General features: G+C 29.4%; 4 protein-coding genes across 4 annotated transcripts; 2 read left to right on the forward strand and 2 right to left on the reverse strand.

Moving 5' to 3' along the window:
- Window positions 1-3,719: 3,719 nt before the first annotated feature.
- Window positions 3,720-5,199, reverse strand: LOC111687256 (AT-rich binding protein). The gene is made up of 2 exons (XM_023449685.2): window positions 4,840-5,199; window positions 3,720-4,666 (listed from the first exon to the last, which is right to left on the reverse strand). Exons 1-2 carry the CDS (start codon window positions 5,023-5,025, stop codon window positions 3,800-3,802), a joined length of 1,053 nt encoding a protein of 350 aa, XP_023305453.2. The 5' UTR covers window positions 5,026-5,199; the 3' UTR covers window positions 3,720-3,799.
- Window positions 5,200-6,117: 918 nt separating this feature from the next.
- On the forward strand, window positions 6,118-12,011 carry LOC111687255 (myotubularin-related protein 10-B). Its single transcript, XM_046946503.1, has 3 exons — window positions 6,118-6,470; window positions 6,600-9,298; window positions 11,808-12,011. The coding sequence occupies exon 2, from the start codon at window positions 6,799-6,801 to the stop codon at window positions 9,187-9,189; it is 2,391 nt and encodes a 796-aa protein (XP_046802459.1). The 5' UTR covers window positions 6,118-6,470; window positions 6,600-6,798; the 3' UTR covers window positions 9,190-9,298; window positions 11,808-12,011.
- Window positions 12,012-15,310: 3,299 nt separating this feature from the next.
- On the reverse strand, window positions 15,311-15,906 carry LOC111687252. Its single transcript, XM_023449680.2, has one exon. The coding sequence runs from the start codon at window positions 15,798-15,800 to the stop codon at window positions 15,492-15,494; it is 309 nt and encodes a 102-aa protein (XP_023305448.2). The 5' UTR covers window positions 15,801-15,906; the 3' UTR covers window positions 15,311-15,491.
- Window positions 15,907-17,483: 1,577 nt separating this feature from the next.
- LOC111687258 (GPN-loop GTPase 1) lies at window positions 17,484-20,636 on the forward strand. The gene is made up of 4 exons (XM_023449687.2): window positions 17,484-18,175; window positions 18,242-18,471; window positions 18,537-18,675; window positions 20,372-20,636. Exons 1-4 carry the CDS (start codon window positions 17,606-17,608, stop codon window positions 20,546-20,548), a joined length of 1,116 nt encoding a protein of 371 aa, XP_023305455.1. The 5' UTR covers window positions 17,484-17,605; the 3' UTR covers window positions 20,549-20,636.
- Window positions 20,637-22,484: the final 1,848 nt, after the last annotated feature.

The raw sequence follows: 22,484 nt of genomic DNA on the forward strand, positions 1-22,484 counted from the left end.
AGTTCTGTTCTAGTTCTGTTCTAGTTCTGTTCTAGTTCTGTTCTAGTTCTGTTCTAGTTCTGTTCTAGTTCTGTTCTAGTTCTGTTCTAGTTCTCTTATAGTTCTGTTTTAGTTCTATTCTAGTTCTGATCTAATACTGTTCTAGTTCTGTTGTAATTCTTTTCTATTGTTGTTACTTTTATTTTATTTTTAAATAATTTAAATTTTTATTTTTGTTTTAAACTATTTTTTTATTTATTTAAAATCTTAAAGGTTTTTTGTATTATTATAGAATTTTGTTTTTTTCTGTTTTTTTTTTTTTATTTTAAATTGTTTTTATATATTAATTGCACAATAATTACAGCTAAAAAAAAAGAAAAAAGGGGGTAAAATTGTTTAGGATTAAAAAAAACCTACAAAATTTTAAAGAGAACTTTTGTTCCCGATTTTATTTTGTGGCATTATTTTACTTTATACGCTAATATTTTGTATAGAAACAATTTAAGAAAACAAAAAAAAATACAATTTGTTTTTAAATCTAAAAAGAACTAAACTAGAGATAAAATCAAAGAAACATTTGTTAAAACATTTACAAATTAATGTTTTATTAAAAAAAAACAAATTTAAACTACAGCTAAAAAATAGACCAAAAAAATCATAAAAATAAAATAAAATATTTATATAAAACTTATATAAAAAGTTTAAGGTTGTTAGCTTAATTTTCGAAGTATTTTTTTTTTTTTAATTTTTTTGTGTAAAGAAATTTTGCAATTTTTTTGGGGATTTTTTTGAAAAAAAAATTTTTTTGTATGAGGGGGTAGGGGGGGCTTAAAAGTTTTTTACAACGAAACACAATAAAACAAGAACAACTAAATTGTACGAATGTCTGACTTAAAAAATAATTGAAAATATATTTTTTTTGTTGATGAAGTTGTAGGCGGAAAGGGAAAATGAAAAGAAAAACACTTGAGCCTTTATTTGTTTTCTTTTTTTGTTAGAAGAAGAAAAAGAAGTTTATAGTTTAGAGAAGGTAGAGATAGGAGTTTATAGTTTTTGTTAAAAACAAAAAGGAATTTAAAACAATTTGACTTCAAATTTTCTAATTTTATTGAAAATTTTCTAAGTTCGAAATTTGTAAAATTCTAGAAAACCATTTTTAAACCTTAAAAAAAATCTTGACCTATTCTTAGACAACAGTCGGTGGATAACAATCTGGCAGTTTTAAAATTGTATCAAAATTAAGTTTAAGTTTTCGATTTTTAAAAAAATCTGAAAAAAAATTTTAAATTTTATTTAAAATGTCTATTTTCGAATTTAATTTATGCTGGATATAAGTAATAGATTAAGAAATTTTCTATATAATCATAATCCTTAGAGTCTGATAAACATTTGGATAATTTTAAAAATTTTTCGAACTTAAGTTCGAATTTTCGAACATGACAAAAAACTTGGAATTTTGCAAAAATACATTAGAAATTTATATAAAAACAATAAAATTTTTAATTTATAAAGAAAATTTCAAAGTTTAAAATTGAAAATTTCTTGAAAATTGTAAAAAATTTCAAAATTTTTATAGAAAATTTTAAATTTTTTTTTCAAAATATTTTTGAATATTCGTTTTAAACTTTACTCATATAACGTTTATTCAAAATTTTATAAATAATTTTAATTTTTAGTGAAAATTATCAAGTTCGAATTTGAAAATTTTTAAAAAATTTTCGAAATTAAGTTGGAATTTTTCGAACAGGAAAAAAAAACTTGAAATTTTGAAAAAAAAACATTAGAAATTTGTATAAAAACTACAAAATTTTTAATTTTCAAAGAAAATTTCTAAGTTCGAAATTGAAAATTTCTTTAAAATTGCAAAAAAATTTCAAAATTTTTATAAAAAATTTTAAATTCAAATTTAGTTTAAAACTTCACTTTCTTAACACTTTTTCAAAATTTTATAAAAAAATTTTAATTTTTTTTAAAATTTTCCAAAATCAAAATAAAAAATTTCTTAAAATTTGCAAAAAATTTCAAAATTTTTATAAAAAATTCAAACTTATTTCAAAAATTTTTAAATATCCGTTTTAAACCTTACTTTTATAGTTTATTTAAAATTTTACAAAATTTTTTAATTTTTAGTGAAATTTTTCAAAATCGAAATTAAAAATTTCTTGAAAATTGCAAAAAATTTCAAAATTTTTAAAAAAATTTCAAAATTTTTATAAAAATTTCAAAATTTTTCAAATTTAGTTTTAAACTTAAATTGTTTAACATTTATTCAAAATTTTTTAGAAATAGTTTTCAATTTTTAGTAAAATTTTTCAAAATCGAAATTGAAAATTTCAAAAAAATTCCAAAAAAATTTCAAAGTTTTAATAAAAAATTTCAAATTTTTTTCATAAATTTGTAAATTTCAGTTTTAAACCTCACTTTTATAGCCTTTTTAACAAATTTTTAAATTTTTGATGAAATTTACCAAAATCAAAATTGAATATTTTTTAAAAAATTTCAAAATTTTTATAAAAATTTCAAAATTTTTTTCAAAAATTTGTAAATTTCAGTTTTAAACTTCACTTTTATAGCCTTTTTAACAAATTTTAAATTTTTGGTGAAATTTTCCAAAATCGAAATTGAATATTTTTTAAAAAATTTCAAAATTTTTATAAAAATATAAAATTTTTTTTTAATTTGTAAATTTCAATTTTAAACTTCACTTTTATAATGTTTATTCAAAATTGTATAAATAATTTAAAATTTTTAGTGAAATTTTCCAAAATTGAAATTAAAAATTTATTGAAAATTTCAAAATTTTTATAAAAATTTCCAATTTTTTTTTTTCAAAAATTTGTAAATTTTAGTTTTAAACTTTTGTCAGAAGTGTTTTAAACTTCAATATCTTGAATTTTGTTTGAAATTTTATAAAAAAAAATTTTGATAATTTTTCAATTTTGTTGCAAAATTCTATGTTCGAATTTGGTTTATGCGGGATATAAAGGAGCAATCAAAAAACTGTTTTTATAATCATAATGCTTAGACTCTAAATAATATTTTGGCATTTTTAAACATTTTCGAACTTAAGTTCGACTTATCGAACATAAGTTCGAATTTTCGAATATGACAAAAAACTTGATATTTTTTATATTTATAATAAAATATTTATAAAAATGAAAATTTTTTGAAATTTTAATGAAAATTTCCATGTTCGAAATTCGAAATTGCAAGAAATCTTTAAAAAATTCTAAACATTCTCACAAATTTGAAATCCTCAGACTCTAATTAACATTTTGGCATTTTTAAATTTTTTTCGAATTTAAGTTCGAATTTTCGAACATTGCTAAAAACTTAATAAAATTTAAGAAATAAAACATGAAAAAAACTTTGTTTAAAAAACTTAAAAAAAACATACCTTGTTGTTTTTTTGTTCTTACAAATTACTTGCAAAATTTGTTTTTTTCTTGATAGAGAGTTGTTTAAATTTTCGAACAGATTTCATATTAGGTTTTGGATAATTTCCTTAAATCCTTGATAAATTGTTTTAAAATCCTTACGTTTTACTTAAAACTTTAAAAATTTTTTCTTGGTTCCATATTTCAAATAAAACACTTGTGTTTTTAACGAACAATTTGTTTTAAAAAGTTTTTGATTAGAAAAAGAACTAAAGAGTTTTTTCCTAGGGCGGGTTTAAAAAGTCACATATTGTTTTGTTTTTGCGTTTTTCTTTTTTTATCTTAAAATGAAGTTTTTTTCTATTACTTTTTTCTTGTTTGTTTGTTTTTTTTCTTTTCATTCAAAAATAGAAGGGAAATTGCAAGAAATTTATAAATGGATTTCAAAAACGCTGTGGCGGTACCAGTGTAGCTTTAGTGGTACCCTTAAGAGCGTGTTTCTTTTTGCGATGCGTTGACAGATTGCAGGACTGTTTAAAACTGGCACCACATATTTCGCAGGCAAAACGTCTCTCCTTACTATGCACACTGCGATGTAATTCGAGACGTGATTGATATTTAAACTTAAGACCACAATTCTCAAAGTCACAGATATACCAACGTTCTCCGTCATCGGAGGAGACAGCACTACTGGCACTGGCGGTGGTGCTGTTGTTGGTTGATTCTTTGTGTTGTTGCACCTCTTGCTTGTACTGCAACTCTTGTTTGTATTGCAGTTCTTGGGGCAATAGAGCGGCCATTGAGGATGGCACTTGATTGGAGGCTACAGCGGCAGCAGCAGCGGCCACTGACATATTAAGGGTATTTATGGCTGGGGCTTGAACTAAGGCTGCGTATGCACTGACTGGTGGGTGTACTTGGGGTATTTGATACATAAGCGGTGTGCTGATTTCAATTTGTTGGGTCTGTTGTTGTTGCTGCTGTTGTTGCTGCTGCTGTAGCTGTTCTTGTTGTTGCTGCTGCTGTTGTGCCTGTACTGCGGACTGTTGACTTAACGACGAGGGTTCCAATTTTATATCTATGGCCACGGCTGCCTGTTGCTGCTGCTGTTGTTGCTGTTGCTGCTGTTGTTCCTGCTCATGGACACGCATTTCTGTATAGTCTTTTGGTTCCTTTTGCATATCCTCATCCTCTGTCGAGACCACATCATCACGCTGTTGATCATTTACACTAACTTTGCGGTATAAAGGCATCATGGCCACAGCCTCAGCCGCCTCCATATAAGCTTGTGCAGCTGTGCGACTCTGTTCCTGTCGTACGTATAAAAAGAAAAAACACAAAATTGGCGCGTTAATTCTGACAACTCATACCAACAGCCGCTAAAGGCCATTTACCACACTGCACTCTCCCCCCTCCAACACACACACACTTAAACTAAACACAAACACTTTTCCCCACATTCCCATAAAACATTTTCACTTACTCGCTTAATACCATGCATAAAATTGTGTTCATCTTGTATGTGCTTCCAGAATTTATCTTGTGTCTGCAATTCCTCCTGGCAGGTATGACAAACAATCCAAAATTGTTGGCCGTCGGCCGATAAACAAAACTCACCCAGTTTAGTATAGATTTTATTATTTTTACTTATAATACGTGGAAAACCCATGGTAAACAATGTGTTTATTGCAATAAGAATATTTTAATTACAGTTTGTTCGCACGTTTGGCATAAAAACACAATAAAGTTTTAAGTTATGTTTGAGTTTTTCGAGCGAAAAAAAGCGTTGCTCAATAAAAATATTTTTGTTTACCACTAGTTGTTTGACATTTGTTATCAGATGTTTTTTTCTCTTTCACAATAAGTGACGTAGGTGTCATTTTATGCTGACGCCGTTATATTTTACTGTGACGCTGTTATCTTAGTAGTGGCAGCATTAAGCAGAGTTGCATTTTGATATGATTCTTATAGGAGGCGAATTTTTATGGTAAAATTTTATTTTCTTTCAAGTTTTTGTTTTAAATATTTGTCATTTAATGTATAAACATATTTTTTCTCTAATTAATAATAATTATTATTAAATACATTAATGGATTTCTAGATTTTTTATGAAAAGTTTGTAAAAATGCAAATATGTTAAAAAAGTTATATAATATCTGTGAATTGTATTAAAATTTCATCAAAATCAAGTTTAAACATAGACATTTTCAAAAGAATTTCAATATTTTTTAATATTTTGACGTGTTTGAAAAATAAATAAAAAAATACTAAAATTCTAAAATGTTATGTCAGACCTGCATAAAATAGGGTCTCAGGAGATTATTAATATATGTATAAGAATTTTCTACTTGTAACTAATATAGAATTTTTAAATAATTCATTATTTTATAATTAATTGTTACCACTTTTACCATAAAAACGCTTATTTTTATAAAATCTGGTAACTCTTTTAATGACTATTGCAACTCTCAGATGACGTTAAAATGTCAGCACAAAACAAAAAGCTAAAATCAAAAGTATGATTGTTAATTTTTTTTCAAGTCTATGCATGAAAATTGTATACAATGATCAGCTGGGCTAATTATGTCACCTTGCATTCAGTTGTTTTATATGATCTGATTAGTTTACTTAGAGGGGGTATATGAAAAAAGTCTTCTACGTGGGGCATGTACTTGTTTGTTTGTCAATCCGAGCACAGATAGTGTTGCCACTTTGGATATTTTTTTTAACAAATTTGGTAAGAATTTCTTTTGGAACTGTGGCAACTCTTTTCGCAGACACAGCAACAAAGTGGAAAAAATATAAAAAAATTAAAAATAATCAAGAAAAATTATTAAAAATATTTAGTAAATAATTATTTAAACAAATAAAAGTGTTGAAAGTAAAGTTTAAACTTAAAATAATGGCTTTGTTGTTATAAAGTCTAGCAGAGAGCAAGAAAGCGAAAAAAACGTAAATAATAGAAATGAGCAGACAATAAGTTTTTTTTCTTGCTTTTTACTAAATTTTTATCAACAATTTAACAATAGAAAAGAAGAACAAAAATTTATCTATTTTTTTGGGCAGTAGTCTACTTTTTTATGCAGCCAGCAGCGAACAACAATAAAAACAACGGTATTTTATGATTATATTAAAAGAATATTGTTTTTTTCCATTTTTGCTTTTTTTCGAAAGAAATTAAGGGCGTTTGCATTTATGTTTAAATTTAGTAATGTTTTTTGTGTGTTTGTGCTTTATTTTTAGTTTCTAACTAACTACCGGATATAAAAATTAATTATTTATGCTGATCACATTTGCCAGAGTCAAGTTTATTTGCTAACTTTTTGGTGCAGCCGAGGGTTTTGTGTGTGTTTGTCTGCCGGAGCAGGGTGTTGCAGCTGAACAACAACAACTTTTGTTATTAAACTGTTACATTATTGTTAGAAAAAAATTAACCCAAATAATGTCTGCCACAATGTCCGATCAACGTAAACGTAATACCTTTACCAGTTACGTTGCCCCGCCGGCCGGAGATGTTTCCTCTTTGATGGGTGATGATGAATGGTGTATACCCAGTGATATGCGTGATGTACACATGTCTCAGCCTCGTTTACTGGCCCATGAATTGGTAGTGGCCTCGGCTCCTGCTTATTTATACACTACCATATCCCCGGTGGATACTAATTTAGAAATGAATTGTGCTAGAAACTCTAAGGAAGCGGTATTTGGTTTATTAAGTGTTACCAACTTTAAATTATCATTTGTGCCTCATCAACGTGATGCTGCTACAGTTAGCCTCAGCAATTTGGGCCAAGAACATTTGCTGTTGGCCAGACATGATATTACCCTCAATAATATCGATCATGTTTACCAGGTGGCGGAGACGGGAAGAGCTGTTAGTGCCTTGCCGGGTAATGCTGGACGTCGGAGAAAAAAACTAGATGCCCAGCAGAAACTAATGAACGGCCGCATAGCTGCTTTGCATATAATTTGTAAAAATTTTCGTTTAATGAAATTTGGTTTTCAATATTCTAAAGGTGGTCGTGATTGGGGCAAATTAATAGCCTCTGCTTTGGCACGTTTTGCCTTTCCCACACGTCATGATTTAAGTTTTGCCTTTTGCTATAAGGAGCCTTACTATTCGACTTTATCCAAAACCTCGGTCAGTATGTATAATACAAAAAACGATTGGGCTAGAGAGCTTATAAGATGTGGCTCTACCAACTGGCAGGTGGTTAGCTGTGATTCTGTGCCTCTTATACAGGCGGAACGTATAACAGCACGCTATACTCTACCGCCACATTTCGTCATACCCAAGGCTTGTGATATAGAAAAGTTTTTGAATTTATCACGAGCCTTTTGGGATTCTCGTGCTGCTTTTTGGGTTTATGGTTATGGCAATGCTTCATTGGTACGTTTGGCTGAGTTGAAACCCTCGAATCAACAGGATACTACTTTGGAGAATATTATGCTGGAGGTGGTGCGTTCGGCTAATGATGAAAAGAAGTTACATTTGTTACATTTAACCGATCATTTACCTTCGATACAAGATGTTCTGAAAGCCTATCAAAAACTACGAAGGCTATGCTGTCCAGAAACGGCCCAACATTTTGTGTTAGAAGATTCGAAATTTCTCTCGTTACTCGAAAAATCCAATTGGTTGTTTTACTCTTCCTTATGTCTACGTTATGCTTGTGTGGCGGCCGAGAAACTAAGAGAAGGTGTTTCTTGTGTTCTACAAGAATCCAATGGCCGTGACTTATGCTGCATTATTTCGTCTTTAACACAAATAATTCTCGATCCTTTATACCGTTCCATAGATGGTTTCCAGTCGTTGATACAAAAAGAATGGGTGGCTTTGGAGCATCCTTTTCAACGGCGCTTAGGGCATGTGCGTTTGCCTGCCGATTCCACTGTCCTACAAGAAGAGAGTCCTGTGTTTTTGCTTTTCCTCGATTCAGTTTGGCAATTACTGCAACAATTTCCCGATGAATTTGAATTCTCTCAAACCTACTTAACCACTCTGTGGGATTCTTGCTTCATGCCCATTTTCGATACCTTCCAATTCGATACAAATGCCGAGCGTCTTAAGGCTCTTAAGGAGAACAAATTGGTATTGCGCCCCGTCTGGGATTGGTCGGAACAATTTTTGGAAAAGGATAAACTCTTCTTTAACAATCCCTTCTATCAAAAGCAAAAACAGGAATTGCCCTGTAGACGTTCTATAGCTATACCGGCTGGTGCTGTTATGCTGCCGGGTCTGGCCAAACCTGGCCTACAGCTAAATCTTCCCCAACATCAACGCAACACTATGGTTCCTCAGAATTTCATAGCCAAATCTTCTATACCCAAAGATAGATATTTACTACCCGAACATCGCATGTCTTCTCTCCAAATCTGGGAACAGTGCTATTATCGTTTTATGCCCATTCTAGAAATCAAACGTGGTGGTTTTCCCCAAATCGAACTACAACATCGACTATTACTGAGTAACATAGGGAAATTACAACGTTGTCTCGAACTGCAAGAGTACGACGATTTGCCAGATGTATACTACGATTTAACGAAAGAACCCAAACCTTCGGTGAGTCAAGAGAGAAGATCCTCTCAAACTACGTCCACAGATGGTGTAGAATTCATAGAAGGTGTAGAACGCCGCAGACGTTCTTCTTTGGCTGGTGGAGCTTCGGTTACAGCGGCCGATGCTGGTGTAGCCTCTATTCTGCCCGAAATATCTTCCTTCTTTCCGTTTAGCAATAATACGGGTGAAACGCAACAATTACATGATATTTTATCCAGTAGTCAGGAATTTTTATTGGAAGGTTCCATTATGGATCGTTTATCGATTGCCTAGCATAAGGATCAGGCCTTAACATTGGCCGAGGTACAGGAAGAAGAGAACAGTGCCCTTTAGTAGTTGTGAGAACAATAATAATAATAATATAAACAAGGATAAGAAAAAGGTAAGTTTAAGTTGGGAAATGATGTTAGTTTAAGGCTATAGTTTGTATCTAAAATTTAGTCTATAGTTAAGTTTACAGTCTAGTCTTTAGTCTAGCCCATAGTCTAGTTTATAGTTTAGTCTATAGTCTAGTCTATAGTCTAATCTATATTCTAATCTATAATCTAGGCTACAGTCTAGTCTATAATATGGTCTATAGTCTATTCTATAGTCTAATCTATAGTCTAGTCTATAGTCTTGTATATAGACTAGTAAAAGCCTAGTTTATAGTTTATTTTATAGTCTATTGTCTAGTCTATTGTCTAGTCTATTGTCTAGTCTATTATCTAGTCTATTGTCTAGTCTATTGTCTAGTCTATTGTCTAGTCTATTGTCTAGTCTATTGTCTAGTCTAGTCTATTGTGTAGTCTATTGTCTAGTCTGTTGTCTAGTCGATTATCCATTATATAGTCTAGTCTATTGTTTAGTCTATTTTCTAGTGTATTGTCTAGTCTATAGTCTAGTCTATAGTCTAGTCTATAGTCTAGTCTATAGTCTAGTCTATAGTCTAGTCTATAGTCTAGTCTATAGTCTAGTCTATAGTCTAGTCTATAGTCTAGTCTATAGTCTAATCTATAGTCTAATTTAATGTCTAATCAAGAGTCTATTGGCTAGTATATTTCTTAGTTTTTTGTCTTGTCTATTTCTTAGTCTTTTGTCTTGTCTATTGTCTAGTCTATTATCTAGTCTGTAGTCTAGTCTATTTGTCTAGTCTATTGTATAGTCTATAATCTATTCTATTATCTAGTCTATTGTCTAATCTATAGTCTAGTCTATTGTCTTGTATATTATCTAGTCTTTTATCTAGTCTATTGTCTAGTCTAGTATCCAGTCTATAGTCTAGTCTATTTAGTCTATAGTTTAGTCTAGTCTATAGTCTAGATAATAGTCCAGTCTATAGTCAAGTTTATAGTGTAGTCTATATTCTAGCCTAGTCTATGGCCTAGTCTATAGTCTAGTATATAGTCTAGTATATAGTCTAGTATATAGTCTAGTCTATAGTCTAGTCTACAGTCTAGTTTATAGTTTAGTATATAGTCTAGTCTGTAGTCTAGTCTATAGTCTAGTCTATAGTCCAGTCTATAGTTTAGTATATAGTCTAGTCTGTAGTCTAGTCTATAGTCTAGTCTATAGTCTAGTCTATAGTCTAGCCTATAGTCTAGTCTATAGTCTAGTCTATAGTCTAGTCTATAGTCTAGTCTATAGTCTAGTCTATAGTCTAGTCTATAGTCTAATCTATAGTCTAGTCTATAGTCTAGTCTATAGTCTAGTCTATAGCCTAGTCTATAGTCTAGTCTATAGCCTAGTCTATAGTCTAGTCTATAGTCTAGTCTATAATCTAGTCTATAGTCTAGTCTATAGTCTAGGTTATAGTCTAGTCTATAGTCTAGGTTATAGTCTAGTCTATAGTCTAGTCTATAGTCTAGTCTTTAGTCTAGTCTATAGTCTAGTCTATAGTCTAGTCTATAGTCTAGTCTATAGTTTAGTCTATAGTCTAGTCTATAGTCTAGTCTATAGTCTAGTCTATAGTCCAGTCTAAAGTCTAGTCTAAAGTCTAGTCTATAGTCTAGTCTATAGTCTAGTCTATAGTCTAGTCTATTGTCTAGTCTATAGTCTAGTCTATAATCTATTCTATTATCTAGTCTATTGTCTAATCTATAGTCTAGTCTATTGTCTATTCTATTGTATAGTCTATAATCTATTCTATTACCTAGTCTATTGTCTAATCTATAGCCTAGTCTATTGTCTTGTCTATTGTCTAGTCTATTATCTAGTCTATTGTCTAGTATCCAGTCTATAGTCTAGACTATTTAGTCTATAGTCTAGTTTAGTCTAGTCTATAGTCTAGATAATAGTCTAGTCTATAGTCAAGTTTATAGTCTAGTCTGTAGTCTAGTCTATAGCCAAGTCTATAGCCTAGTCTATAGTCTAGTCTATAGTCTAGTCTACAGTCTAGTGTATAGTCTAGTCTATAGTCTAGTCTATAGTTAAGTTTACAGTATAGTCTATAGTCGAGCCCATAGTCTAGTTTATAGTTTAGTCTATAAACTAGTCTATAGTCTAGTCGATAGTCTAGTCTATTGACTAGTCTATAGTCTAGTCTAGTCTATTGTCTAGTCTATAGTCTAGTCGATTGTCTAGTCTATTATCAAGTCTATAGTCTAGTATATTGACTAGTCTATTGTCATGTCTATTGTCTAGTCTATAGTCTATTCAATAGTCTGTTGTCTAGTCTATTATTTATCCTATTGTCTAGTCTGATATATAGTGTAGTCTCTAGTCTAGTCTAGTCTATTGTCTAATCTGTAGATTTTTCTATGGACTACTCTATTGTCTACACTACAGTCTAATCTTTTGACTAGTCTATAGTCTAGTCCATTGCCTAGTTTAAAGTTTTTTCTAAAGTCTTGTTAATTATCTAATATATCGTCTAGTCTAGTGCTTTCTTAATTGAAATATTTTATTTACAGATCATTTGTTACCTGTTTCTGGTTTAAAACTTTGGTGTAAACAAAATAAAAACTCAATAAAACGTTTAAAACAAATCAACTTGTTCTTCAAAAGCCAAAATTATTTAAAATATAACTTCAATTTCAAAGCTATTATAAACTAAACTACATACTAAAGCTTAATTAAAAAAATAAACTAAAATTAAAAAAAAGCTTTTAAACGTTAGGCTTACAACAGAAAGAAAAAAGAAAAAAACCGGCTTTAAAATCAAACTACTTTTTAGAAAAATAAAAAAACTGAATGCTAAGTTAAAACATGTTACATATAAAATAAGTAACGTTTGAAAACTTTAAAACTAATTTATTTCAAATTTATCGAAAATTTCGAATAATTTTGTTTAAAAAAAAAGAAAAAAAAACTAAAAATTTTAAACAAATTTGTTTACAAAAGCAAAAAAGTATTACATTTTTTTAAATTATTTGGCTAAAACTATTTTTTTCTAAAATAAAATTATTTAGTTTTTAAAATATATATAAAAACATAAAAAATTTCCATTTTATCTAAATTTAAGTTTGAATTTTTTTAGCATAAAAAATCCATAGTTTTCTATTGGCTTAATAATAATAAATAAATTATATATTTTTTATATAATTCAGAAAAATAAAAATTTTTAAAAAGTTTTTTTTTAAATTTTTTGATAATAATAGTTTTAGTATGCAAAAAAAAAAGAAAAATTAATGAATTAATCTTTTTGTTTAATAATAAAAACACTGTTACATTATTTTGTTAATTTTTTTTATTAATAATAATTGCCTAAATATAAACAAAATATATATAAAAAAACACACACAAACACAACACACGTATTTATTACATTATTATATTTTATTCCTTTATATTTTATTATAAAAACGAAAACAAAAATTAATTAATTATTAATTTAAACAAAAAAAATGTACATTTAATGTATAGTTATTGATTGAAAAAGTGAAATTAATAAAATTGAAATTAAAAAAATTAACTACCTTTTTTTAATTACTATATATAAATCTAACTTATAGTCGAGTATAGTATAGTCTTAATCCACTCATCGTATAGTCTAGTCTTTAATCTAGTCTATAATCCAATCTATAACCCACTTCTTCGTCTAGCCTATAGTCCAGTATATAGTAAAATCTATAGTTAGTCTAGTCTATAAAAGTCTAGTCTTTTATATAGCCTCTAGTCTTATCAGGACTAAATGGTCTAGTCAATAGCCTAGTCTATAGTCTCGTCTATATTATTTTCTATACTCCGGTCTTATCTCTAGTCTACAGTCTTGTCTACAGTATTCTCTAAAGTCTAGTCTGTACCCTAATCTATTCTATAGTCTAGTCTAGGCTATAGTCTAGTTTATAGTCTAGCCTATAATATAGTATACAGTCTAGTCTACAATATAATCTGTAGTTTAGTATATAGCCTAGTCAATAGCCTAGTTTATAGTCTATAGTACGCCCCATACCCCTGTCTTGACTCTAATCTATAATCTAGTGTACGGTCTAATCGTTATAGTCTATATTCTAGTCTATATTCCAGTCTATAGTTTAGCATATAGTATAGTCTATATTTTAGTATACAGTCTATAGTTTAGTCTATAGTCTAGCCTATAGTCTATTCTATAGTCTAGTCTATAGTCTAGTCTATAGTCTAGTCTATAGTCTAGTCTATAGTCTAGTCTATAGTCTAGTCTATAGTCTAGTCTATAGTCTAGTCTATAGTCTAGTCTATAGTCTAGTCTATAGTCTTGTTTATAGTCTAGTCTATAGTCTAGTCTATAGTCTAGTCTAGTCTATAGTCTAGCCTATAGTCTAGTCTACAGTCTACTCTATAGTCTAGTCTATAGTCTAGTCTACAGTCTTGTCTATATTCTAGTCTATAGTCTTGTCTATAGTCTAGTACAGTCTATAGTCTAGTCTACTCTATAGTCTAGTCTATAGTCTAGTCTATAGTCTAGTCTATAGTCTAGTCTATAGTCTAGTCTATAGTCTAGTCTATAGTCTAGTCTATAGTCTAGTCTATAGTCTAGTCTATAGTCTAGTCTATAGTCTAGTCTATAGTCTAGTCTATAGTCTAGTCTATAGTCTAGTCTATAGTCTAGTCTATAGTCTAGTCTATAGTCTAGTCTATAGTCTAGTCTATAGTTTAGTCTATAGTCTAGTCTATAGTCTAGTCTATAGTCTAGTCTATAGTCTAGTCTATAGTCTAGTCTATAGTCTAGTCTATAGACTAGTCTAAAGTCTAGTCTATAGTTTAGTCTATAGACTAGTCTAAAGTCTAGTCTATAGTCCAGTCTAAAGTCTATAGTCTAATCTAAAGTCTAGTCTATAGCCCAGTCTATAGTCTAGTCTATAGACTAGTCTATAGTCTAGTTCATAGTCTACTCTATATTTCAGTATACAGTCTATAGTCTAGTCTATAGTCAGTCTATAGTCTAGTCAAAAGTCTAGTCTATAGTCCAGTATATAGTCTAGTCTATAGACTAGTCTATACTCTAGTCCATAGTCTAGTCTTCAGTTTAGTTTACAGTCTTATCTATAGTCTAGTATAAAGTCTAGTCTATAGTTTGGTCCATAGTCTTGTATATATTCTTGTATTTAGTCAAGTCTATAACCCAGTCTATAGTCTATTCTGTAGTTTTGTATATATTCTAGTCTGTGATGCAGTCTTATCTGTAGTCTAGTATATTGTCTAGTCTATAGTCTATTCTATAATCAAGTCTATAGTCTATTCTATAGTTAAGATTAAGTATTGTCTAGTCTACAGTTTAGTTTATAGTCTAGTCTATAGAATGTTCTATAGTTTTCTCTAGAGTCTAGGCTTTAGTCTAATCTGAAGTCAATTCTAATCTATAGTGTTGTCTATAGTCTATTGTAATGTCTAGTGTGTAGCCTAGTTAAAAGTCCAGTCTAGTCTATAATGTAGTTTGTAAGCTATTCTAAAAACTAGTCTATATTCCAGTCTGTTGTTGTTGTAACAGGTCGGCTGTAACTGAATGTTCTTCTTCTGTGGTGAAAAAATTTCCGGTTGATAGTTGTGGCTGACTTGTCAATCTTTGGCCGATTGAGAATCGGTTAGTTCCCGAGCGGAGATACGATTGTCGTGGGAACGTTATGTTGTAGCAGCGACACATGTAAAGTCGGTGTGGCTGGGTTGACAATCCTTGGTCGTTGTTTGTTGAACTCCGAATCGTTCCGGTGCAAAGAACCGATTGTCGTGGGAACTTTCCAGTCTGTAGTTTAGTCTAGTATGTAGTCAATTCTATTGTCTCTGAACTATAGTTTATATTGCAGTTTTTTATTATAAATAATTTTTTTACATTATTTTTAACTTTATTTGCTTAAATTCAACTAATTTTCAATATTAACAAATATTTTTAGGTTATACTTTACTAAATTAAATTATTTAATAGTAAAAGTAACTTAATTTTAAACTTATTTTTATGTAAATTGTTAATTTTTATTAAATTCATATAATTTTGGCAAAAACTCAATAGTTTTTTTAGGTTATGCTGGTTTTACTTATTTTAAATATTTTAAATAAAAAAGATGTTTAAAAGCTGTAACAAATTTTGAGGTTAGTTTTAGATTTACAAATTTTAATACTTATTTTAAGGTTAGGTTTCTTATTTGTAAGATTTAAACTTTTAGTCCATCTTTTATTTTTCCTTAACCAAAAGTCTTTTTAATTCTTTTCCGTTTATTGCCCTTTTCCTTCTCCGCCTCCTCTCGTTCTTTATCGATTTGCTGTAAAACATGTAAAATACGTGCCTCAGTCTCGGCCATATCTTCCATTTGCAAGAGATCCTTACAACGTTCTTGCAATTCTTTACTAACCATGTGCTTAATAATTCTTGCCATAGCTGAGGCTATACAACGTTGTCCGGACTCCAAAGGAATCATGCGGGATTTATAAGTTCTTTTAGATTTTTGCGAGGATGTTAAGAGTTCAGTGGAATTAGATTCATCGGATGACATGATGCGTGAGAAGAATTTTGTGATTTATTTAAAATGCTGTTTTAAAGATAATGGCGTTTTTAACGGAAATGATGGAGGAGAATGTTTTTTTGACAAACAAGTGGGTAATTTTTCTTTAAAGGGAAATTTTACTTTGTCAAACAAAATTTTCCCTCTTGTGAGACAGAGAATTGAGATTTTTAATGATTTTATTAGAATGATAAAATTTTCTTTGTATTTGTCACTTATTTGGTTAAATTTATAATAAATTTCTCCGAATTTCTTTAAAATTGTATATTAATTTATGAATTATGCAAATTTTATAAAATTAATTTACAGTTATTTCTATTTTATTTTATTTTCTCTTTGTTATGAATATGCCCAACAAGAACAGTGACAGTCATTTGATCGGTCATTTGACTGGCACTACTGATGTATTATTTCTATCACAGAGTAAAGCAAAGTTTCTATCAGTTTCTTAAGGCAAATGGACAAAAGTGATGGAAACATTTGTGTACATGTGATTTTTCTTCTCCCTTGCACTTATGAATTCTATCGACTTTAAAACATATATTTGAGCTGCTCACTCTTTTGCTTTTTACCAATCAAGGATGATGGAAATGTTAGTCACGATTGACTAATCATTCTTTATGGATATATCCATCACAGTTGACCAATCACACTTGATGAATTTATCCGTCAAATCTGACGGCTATACCAATTTATAATAAAACACAATTTATTAACATTTTGAGATATATATTTTTTAATTTTATTAATATACATAGTAAGCATATACATAAATTAACTATCATTTTACCATTTTACATACCTCGCAAAATGTAAAATCCTCTTATACTCCTTTTAATTTGTGGAAATAAATTGTCTGTAAAGAAATATATATAAATATTGAAATATAAAAATTAAAAGTAAATATGTATTCATATTACCAAAGATAGAAAAATCTTCGAAGAGTATATTCTCAGCTCCACTTCCTGCACCGTTTTTAAATTCAGTTTATAATAAATCTATTTACTTTTAATAATTTTAGTCTCAAATTTTTTAATTTTTCGCTTCTTGATCTTTGGCTTTCACCGAAATAATTAATTTATAAGACGGAAAACACAGTAACTGTCAAATGCAGTTGTTACACTCTTTCATATGTAAATGAAACCCTTTATTACACATTGTGTATATCAACAGTCATTTTACCGGTCATTTGAACATCATTATTGATGGAATTATCCGTTAACTCTTTTTTTTAGCAATTTTTAAAGAAAAATGTTGCAAGTGTGTTAGTAAAATCATTTTGTACGTGTTAGTTTCGGTCATACATTTCTTGTAGGGTGGTAGCTCTTTTCATAACACTCATCTGGCATCTTTTGCATTGTTTACATTTTTGAGTATCTATATGGCAGCTCTCTGTATAGAAAGAAAGCTTTACATTTGGTAACTCTAAATTTGTTTTTTTTTTGCAAAAAATATATTAAAAATTAGTATAAAAAATAAGCAAATTTAACATAATTTAATAAAATAATATAAAATTTTATTTATTTTTTAAGAAATTTCCTAAATTTTATTTTGTTTTTGCTTTTATAAATAAATAAATTCGTTTTTAAAAATCACTTATATACCATTTTACAAGTGGCAACCTTTTCATATTTGTTTACATCTGTTCGCTGTCACTTTTTTGACAAATGTCATTGTTGTTGCAAAGCAAATAAATAAAAACACGCAGTTTTTATTTTGAAATTTAAAAATTGTGTTATTCTTACAATTTTAAGTAAATTTCCTAAATTATATATTAAGAAAAAATAAAAACCAACATGTCCACCCCCTCTCCTTCACCTTTGGCAGTAGAAAATGGTCCTCAATCCACACCGATTTGTATGATTGTGCTCGGCATGGCTGGCTCGGGGAAAACCACATTTGTGCAAAAGCTTACACAAACCTCTTTTGATAAATTCAAACCTTATGTGATAAATTTGGATCCTGCTTGTCGGGAAACACCTTACCATTGTAATATAGACATTAGGGATACTGTTAACTATAAGGAGGTAATGAAACAATATAAATTGGGTCCAAATGGTGGTATAGTAACCAGTCTTAATTTATTTGCCACTAAATTTGAAAAAGTTGTTGAATTAATAAGAAGAGCCGGACAACAGGGACACAAATGGTGTATTATTGATACACCCGGTCAAATAGAGGTATTCACTTGGTCTGCTTCGGGTACAATAATAACGGAGGCCTTGGCCACCATGTTTCCCACCATAGTAGTATATGTTATGGATGTAGTAAGGTCTGTAAGTCCTACCACCTTTATGTCTAATATGTTATATGCCTGCTCAATACTCTATAAGGCTAGATTGCCATTTGTGGTGGTAATGAATAAGGTAAACAACTTATTTCCAAATGCCATTAAAATTTTTGTATTTATAACAAAAGTTAACTTTTTTTAGATTGATATACAAGATCATGATTTTGCTGTAGAATGGATGACAGACTTTGAGGCATTCCAGGAGTCTTTGGAAAAGGAACAAAACTATATTAGCAATCTAACACGCACCATGTCATTGACTTTGGATGAATTTTATAGTGATTTAAAAACTTGTGGTATTTCTTCTAAGACTGGAGTAGGATTTGATCGATTCTTTGCTTTGGTGGCTCAGGGAGCAGAGGAATATGAAAAGTATAAAGTCATAGGTAAAATTTTTCGGTGTTTTTTTAAAAGTGAGAAATGATTTTTTCTTGCAGAGATTATAAATCGGAGTACAATAAACTGCGTGAGGAAAAATTAGCTGAACAGGCTAAGAAAACCGAACAAAAGCTAGAGGAAATCGCTAAAAGTAAAGGCAGCGGCAGTGAGGTTATGCTGACTGGGTTTGTGGAAGAGGTAAGGAATGAATAGAAAAAGGAACAAAAAAGATACTACAGGCCTGGGTAAGTCAATAGTACGGACTAAAGATCAATCTATAGTCTGGACTTAGATCAGTCTATAGTCAGGACTATAGATCAGTCTATAGTCTGGACTATAGATCACTCTAAAGTCTGGACTATATATCAGCCTATAGTCTGGACTATAGATTAGTCTATAGTCTGGACTATAGTGGAATCTATAATCTGGACTATAGTTGAATCTGTAGTCTGGACTATAGTTGAATCTATAGTCTGGACTATAGTTAAGTCTATAGTCTAGACTATAGATCGGTCTATAGTCTATTCTATAGATCGGTCTATAGTCTATTCTATAGATCAGTGTATAGTTTTGATTATATATCAGTCTATAGTCTTGACTATAGATCAGTCTATAGTCTGACTATAGATCAGTCTATAGTCTGGACTATAGATCAGTCTATAGTCTGGACTATAGATCAGTCTATAGTCTTGACTATAGATCAGTCTATAGTCTTGACTATAGATCAGTCTATAGTCTGGACTATAGATCAGTCTATAGTCTGGACTATAGATCAGTCTATAGTCTGGACTATAGATCAGTCTATAGTCTGGACTATAGATCAGTCTATAGTCTTGACTATAGTTGAGTCTATAGTCTGGACTATAGTTGAGTCTATAGTCTGGACTATAGTTGAGTCTATAGTCTGAACTATAGTTGATTCTATAGTCTGGACTATAGTTGAGTCTACAGTCTGGACTATAGTTGAGTCTATAGTCTGGACTATAGTTGAGTCTATAGTCTGGACTATAGTTAAGTCTATAGTCTGGACTATAGTTAAGTCTATATTCTGGACTATAGATTAGTCTATAGTCTTGACTATAAATCAGTCTATAGTCTTGACTATAAATCAGTCTATAGTCTTGACTATAGATCAGTCTATAGTCTGGACTACAGATCAGTCTATAGTTTGGACTATAGACTGATCTGTAGACTATAGTTAACTCTATAGTCTGGACTATAGTTAAATCTATAGTCTGGAGTATAGTTGAGTCTATAGTCTGGACTATAGTTGAGCCTATAGTCTGGACTATAGTTGAGTCTATATTCTGGACTATAGTTGAGTCTATATATTGGACTATAGAAGAGTCTATAGCCTGGACTAAAGTTGAGTCTATAGTCTGGACTATAGTTGAGTCTATAGTCTGGACTATAGTTGAGCCTATAGTCTGGACTATAGTTAAGTCTATAGTCTGGACTATTGTTGAGCCTATAGTCTGGAATATAGTTGAGCGTATAGTCTGGACTATAGTTGAGTCTATAGTCTGGACTATAGTTGAGTCTATAGTCTGGACTATAGTTGAGGCTATAGTCTGGACCATAGTTGAGGCTATAGTCTAGACTATAATTGAGACTACAGTCTAGACTATAGTTGAATCTATAGTATGGACTATAGTTGAGTCTATATATTGGACTATAGTCTAGACTATATATGAGTCTTTTGTCTTCACTTTTGATAAGCTTTATATAGTATGAACTATAGATCACTTTGTAGTGTGGACGACAAGGTAGATTACTGTATAGTCTGGACTATAGATTTGTTTATAATTTGGACTATAGATTAGTCCTTTGCCGTTAGATATATCAGTATATATTCTCTTGTTTTAACTATTTTTTTTTTTTTTTTGCCTTTCAGGTCTCCTCAGGACGTGAACTTTCCGATGTCTATTTAAAACATCCTGGCAATGAAAGTTCCGAAGACGAAGAAGGTCAAGAGGAAGAAGCTCCCACTTTCAATGAAGACCACGTGGAAGAACAAAATTTTCAACAATTCGTGCAACAACATAAAGATCATTTGGCTTCGAAGAAATAAATATTTGTTAAAAAAAAAAAAAATGAGAAAAGAAAAACTATATAAAATAAAACACTTGTTTAAATAAATGTCTGTTTATTTGATTTCATTTTATAATGTTTTCTTAATTTTATTTATTTAGGCGGTTGTTTGTTTTTTTTTTTCTTTTTTTTTTTTTGTTCACTTTTTAATTTTATTTTCAAATTTGCAAGCAAAATTTGCAATTATTTAATTGGGTGTGTGTGGAGTTTGTTTTATTAATAAATACAATTAATAATTTATTTGTTTTTCTTTTCTTTTAGGAATACGAATGACAATCTATTTAACGTGTGTGTGGGTGTTTTTTTAGATATTTTTTTTCTTTGTTTTACGGCCTGGCTTAAAAGCTAAAATTATAAATATATACGATTAAATACACATGTATATAAATACTTATTTAAGAACTTACATTTAAAAATAGTTATTTTTGTTTTGTTTTTTTTTTTTTTTTTCTTTCGGGGGCTATTTGTTAAAAAGTTTAGTGATAGTTGTTGGTTACAAAAAGCAGCTAAATTATTAATTTTTTTTTGGGGGGGGATTACAGGTTTTCTTTATATTTATAACAATTCATATTGTTTAGTATATAGTTGATTTTCTTTAACAAGCTTTTAAATATAGAAATTTCAATTAATTTTCTTTATTTTTTATTTTCTATATATTTTAAAAAACAAAATTTCAAAGCAAATGATATAAAAATTTAAACATAACCTCAAAAACTCTTTAATAAATAAAAAATTTTCAAAACCTTTAAGAGTTTTTAAAACTGTTTACCATTTTTATTTAAATTTTTTTTCCATTGTGTGCAGATTTTTTTTTTAACATTTTAAATCGGTTTAACCGATTTTCTATTTCATTATTTTCTTTAATTTGTATATAATTTTTATTTTTGTACGCTTAAGCTTAAACTAAAAAATAGTTTTTAGATTGTTTTATTATTTATATATATATTTTTTTTAATACAATTAAGTATTTTTTCTTTCATATAATTTGTGCTATTTTTTTTTTTCAATAATATTTGAAGCATTTTTTTGTTATTGGACATTTTTTTTGCTTTTTTCTTATATAAAAAAAGTTTGAGCTTAAAAAGCTGTTTTATTTTAAAGAAAAAAGAAAATTTGTTTTATTAAAAAAGTTCTATGTCATATATTCTTTGTTAATATAAAGTTATTATAATAAAATAAATGCAAAGTTTTTAGATATCAGGAAACTTAAAACAAGCAATAAAGGAGTAATAATGACTTTTATAACCTCAAAATTACTTTAAACAAGCCTTAAGGTTATAGATTAGATATAAACTAGACTATAGTCAGGTATATAAACTATATTTTAGATTAGATTTTTGACTAGACTTTAAACAAGTCTACAGACTAGACTTTAGACCAGACTTTAGACTAGACTTTAGACTATACCATAAATAAGACTACAGACTAAATTATAGACTAGACTAAAGACTAGATTATAGACTATACTATAGACTAAATTTTAGGCAAGACTTTGGACTAGCCTATAGACCAGACTACAGACTACACTATTGACTAGACTATGGACGATATAATGGACTAAACTATGGACTTAATATACTATTGATTACACTATAGATCAGACTATAGATCGTACTATAGACCAGACTATAGACTAAATTATAGACTAGACCTTAAACTAGACATCTAAAGTCTAGTCTAAAGTGAAGCTATTGGCCAAGCTTGACTATAAACAAGACTACATAATAGACTTTAGACTAGACTGCAGACCAGACTATATATTAGTTTATCTATTAGGCTCTATAGTATAGTCTACAGTCTAGTCTATTGTCTAGTCTATAGTCTAGTCTATAGTCTATAGTCTAGTCTGTAGTCTAGTCTATAGTCTAGTCTATAGTCTAGTCTATAGTCTAGTCTATAGTCTAGTCTATAGTCTA

The sequence above is a fragment of the Lucilia cuprina genome, chromosome 3 (assembly GCF_022045245.1).
Source record: "Lucilia cuprina isolate Lc7/37 chromosome 3, ASM2204524v1, whole genome shotgun sequence".
Lineage (NCBI taxonomy): Eukaryota > Metazoa > Arthropoda > Insecta > Diptera > Calliphoridae > Lucilia > Lucilia cuprina.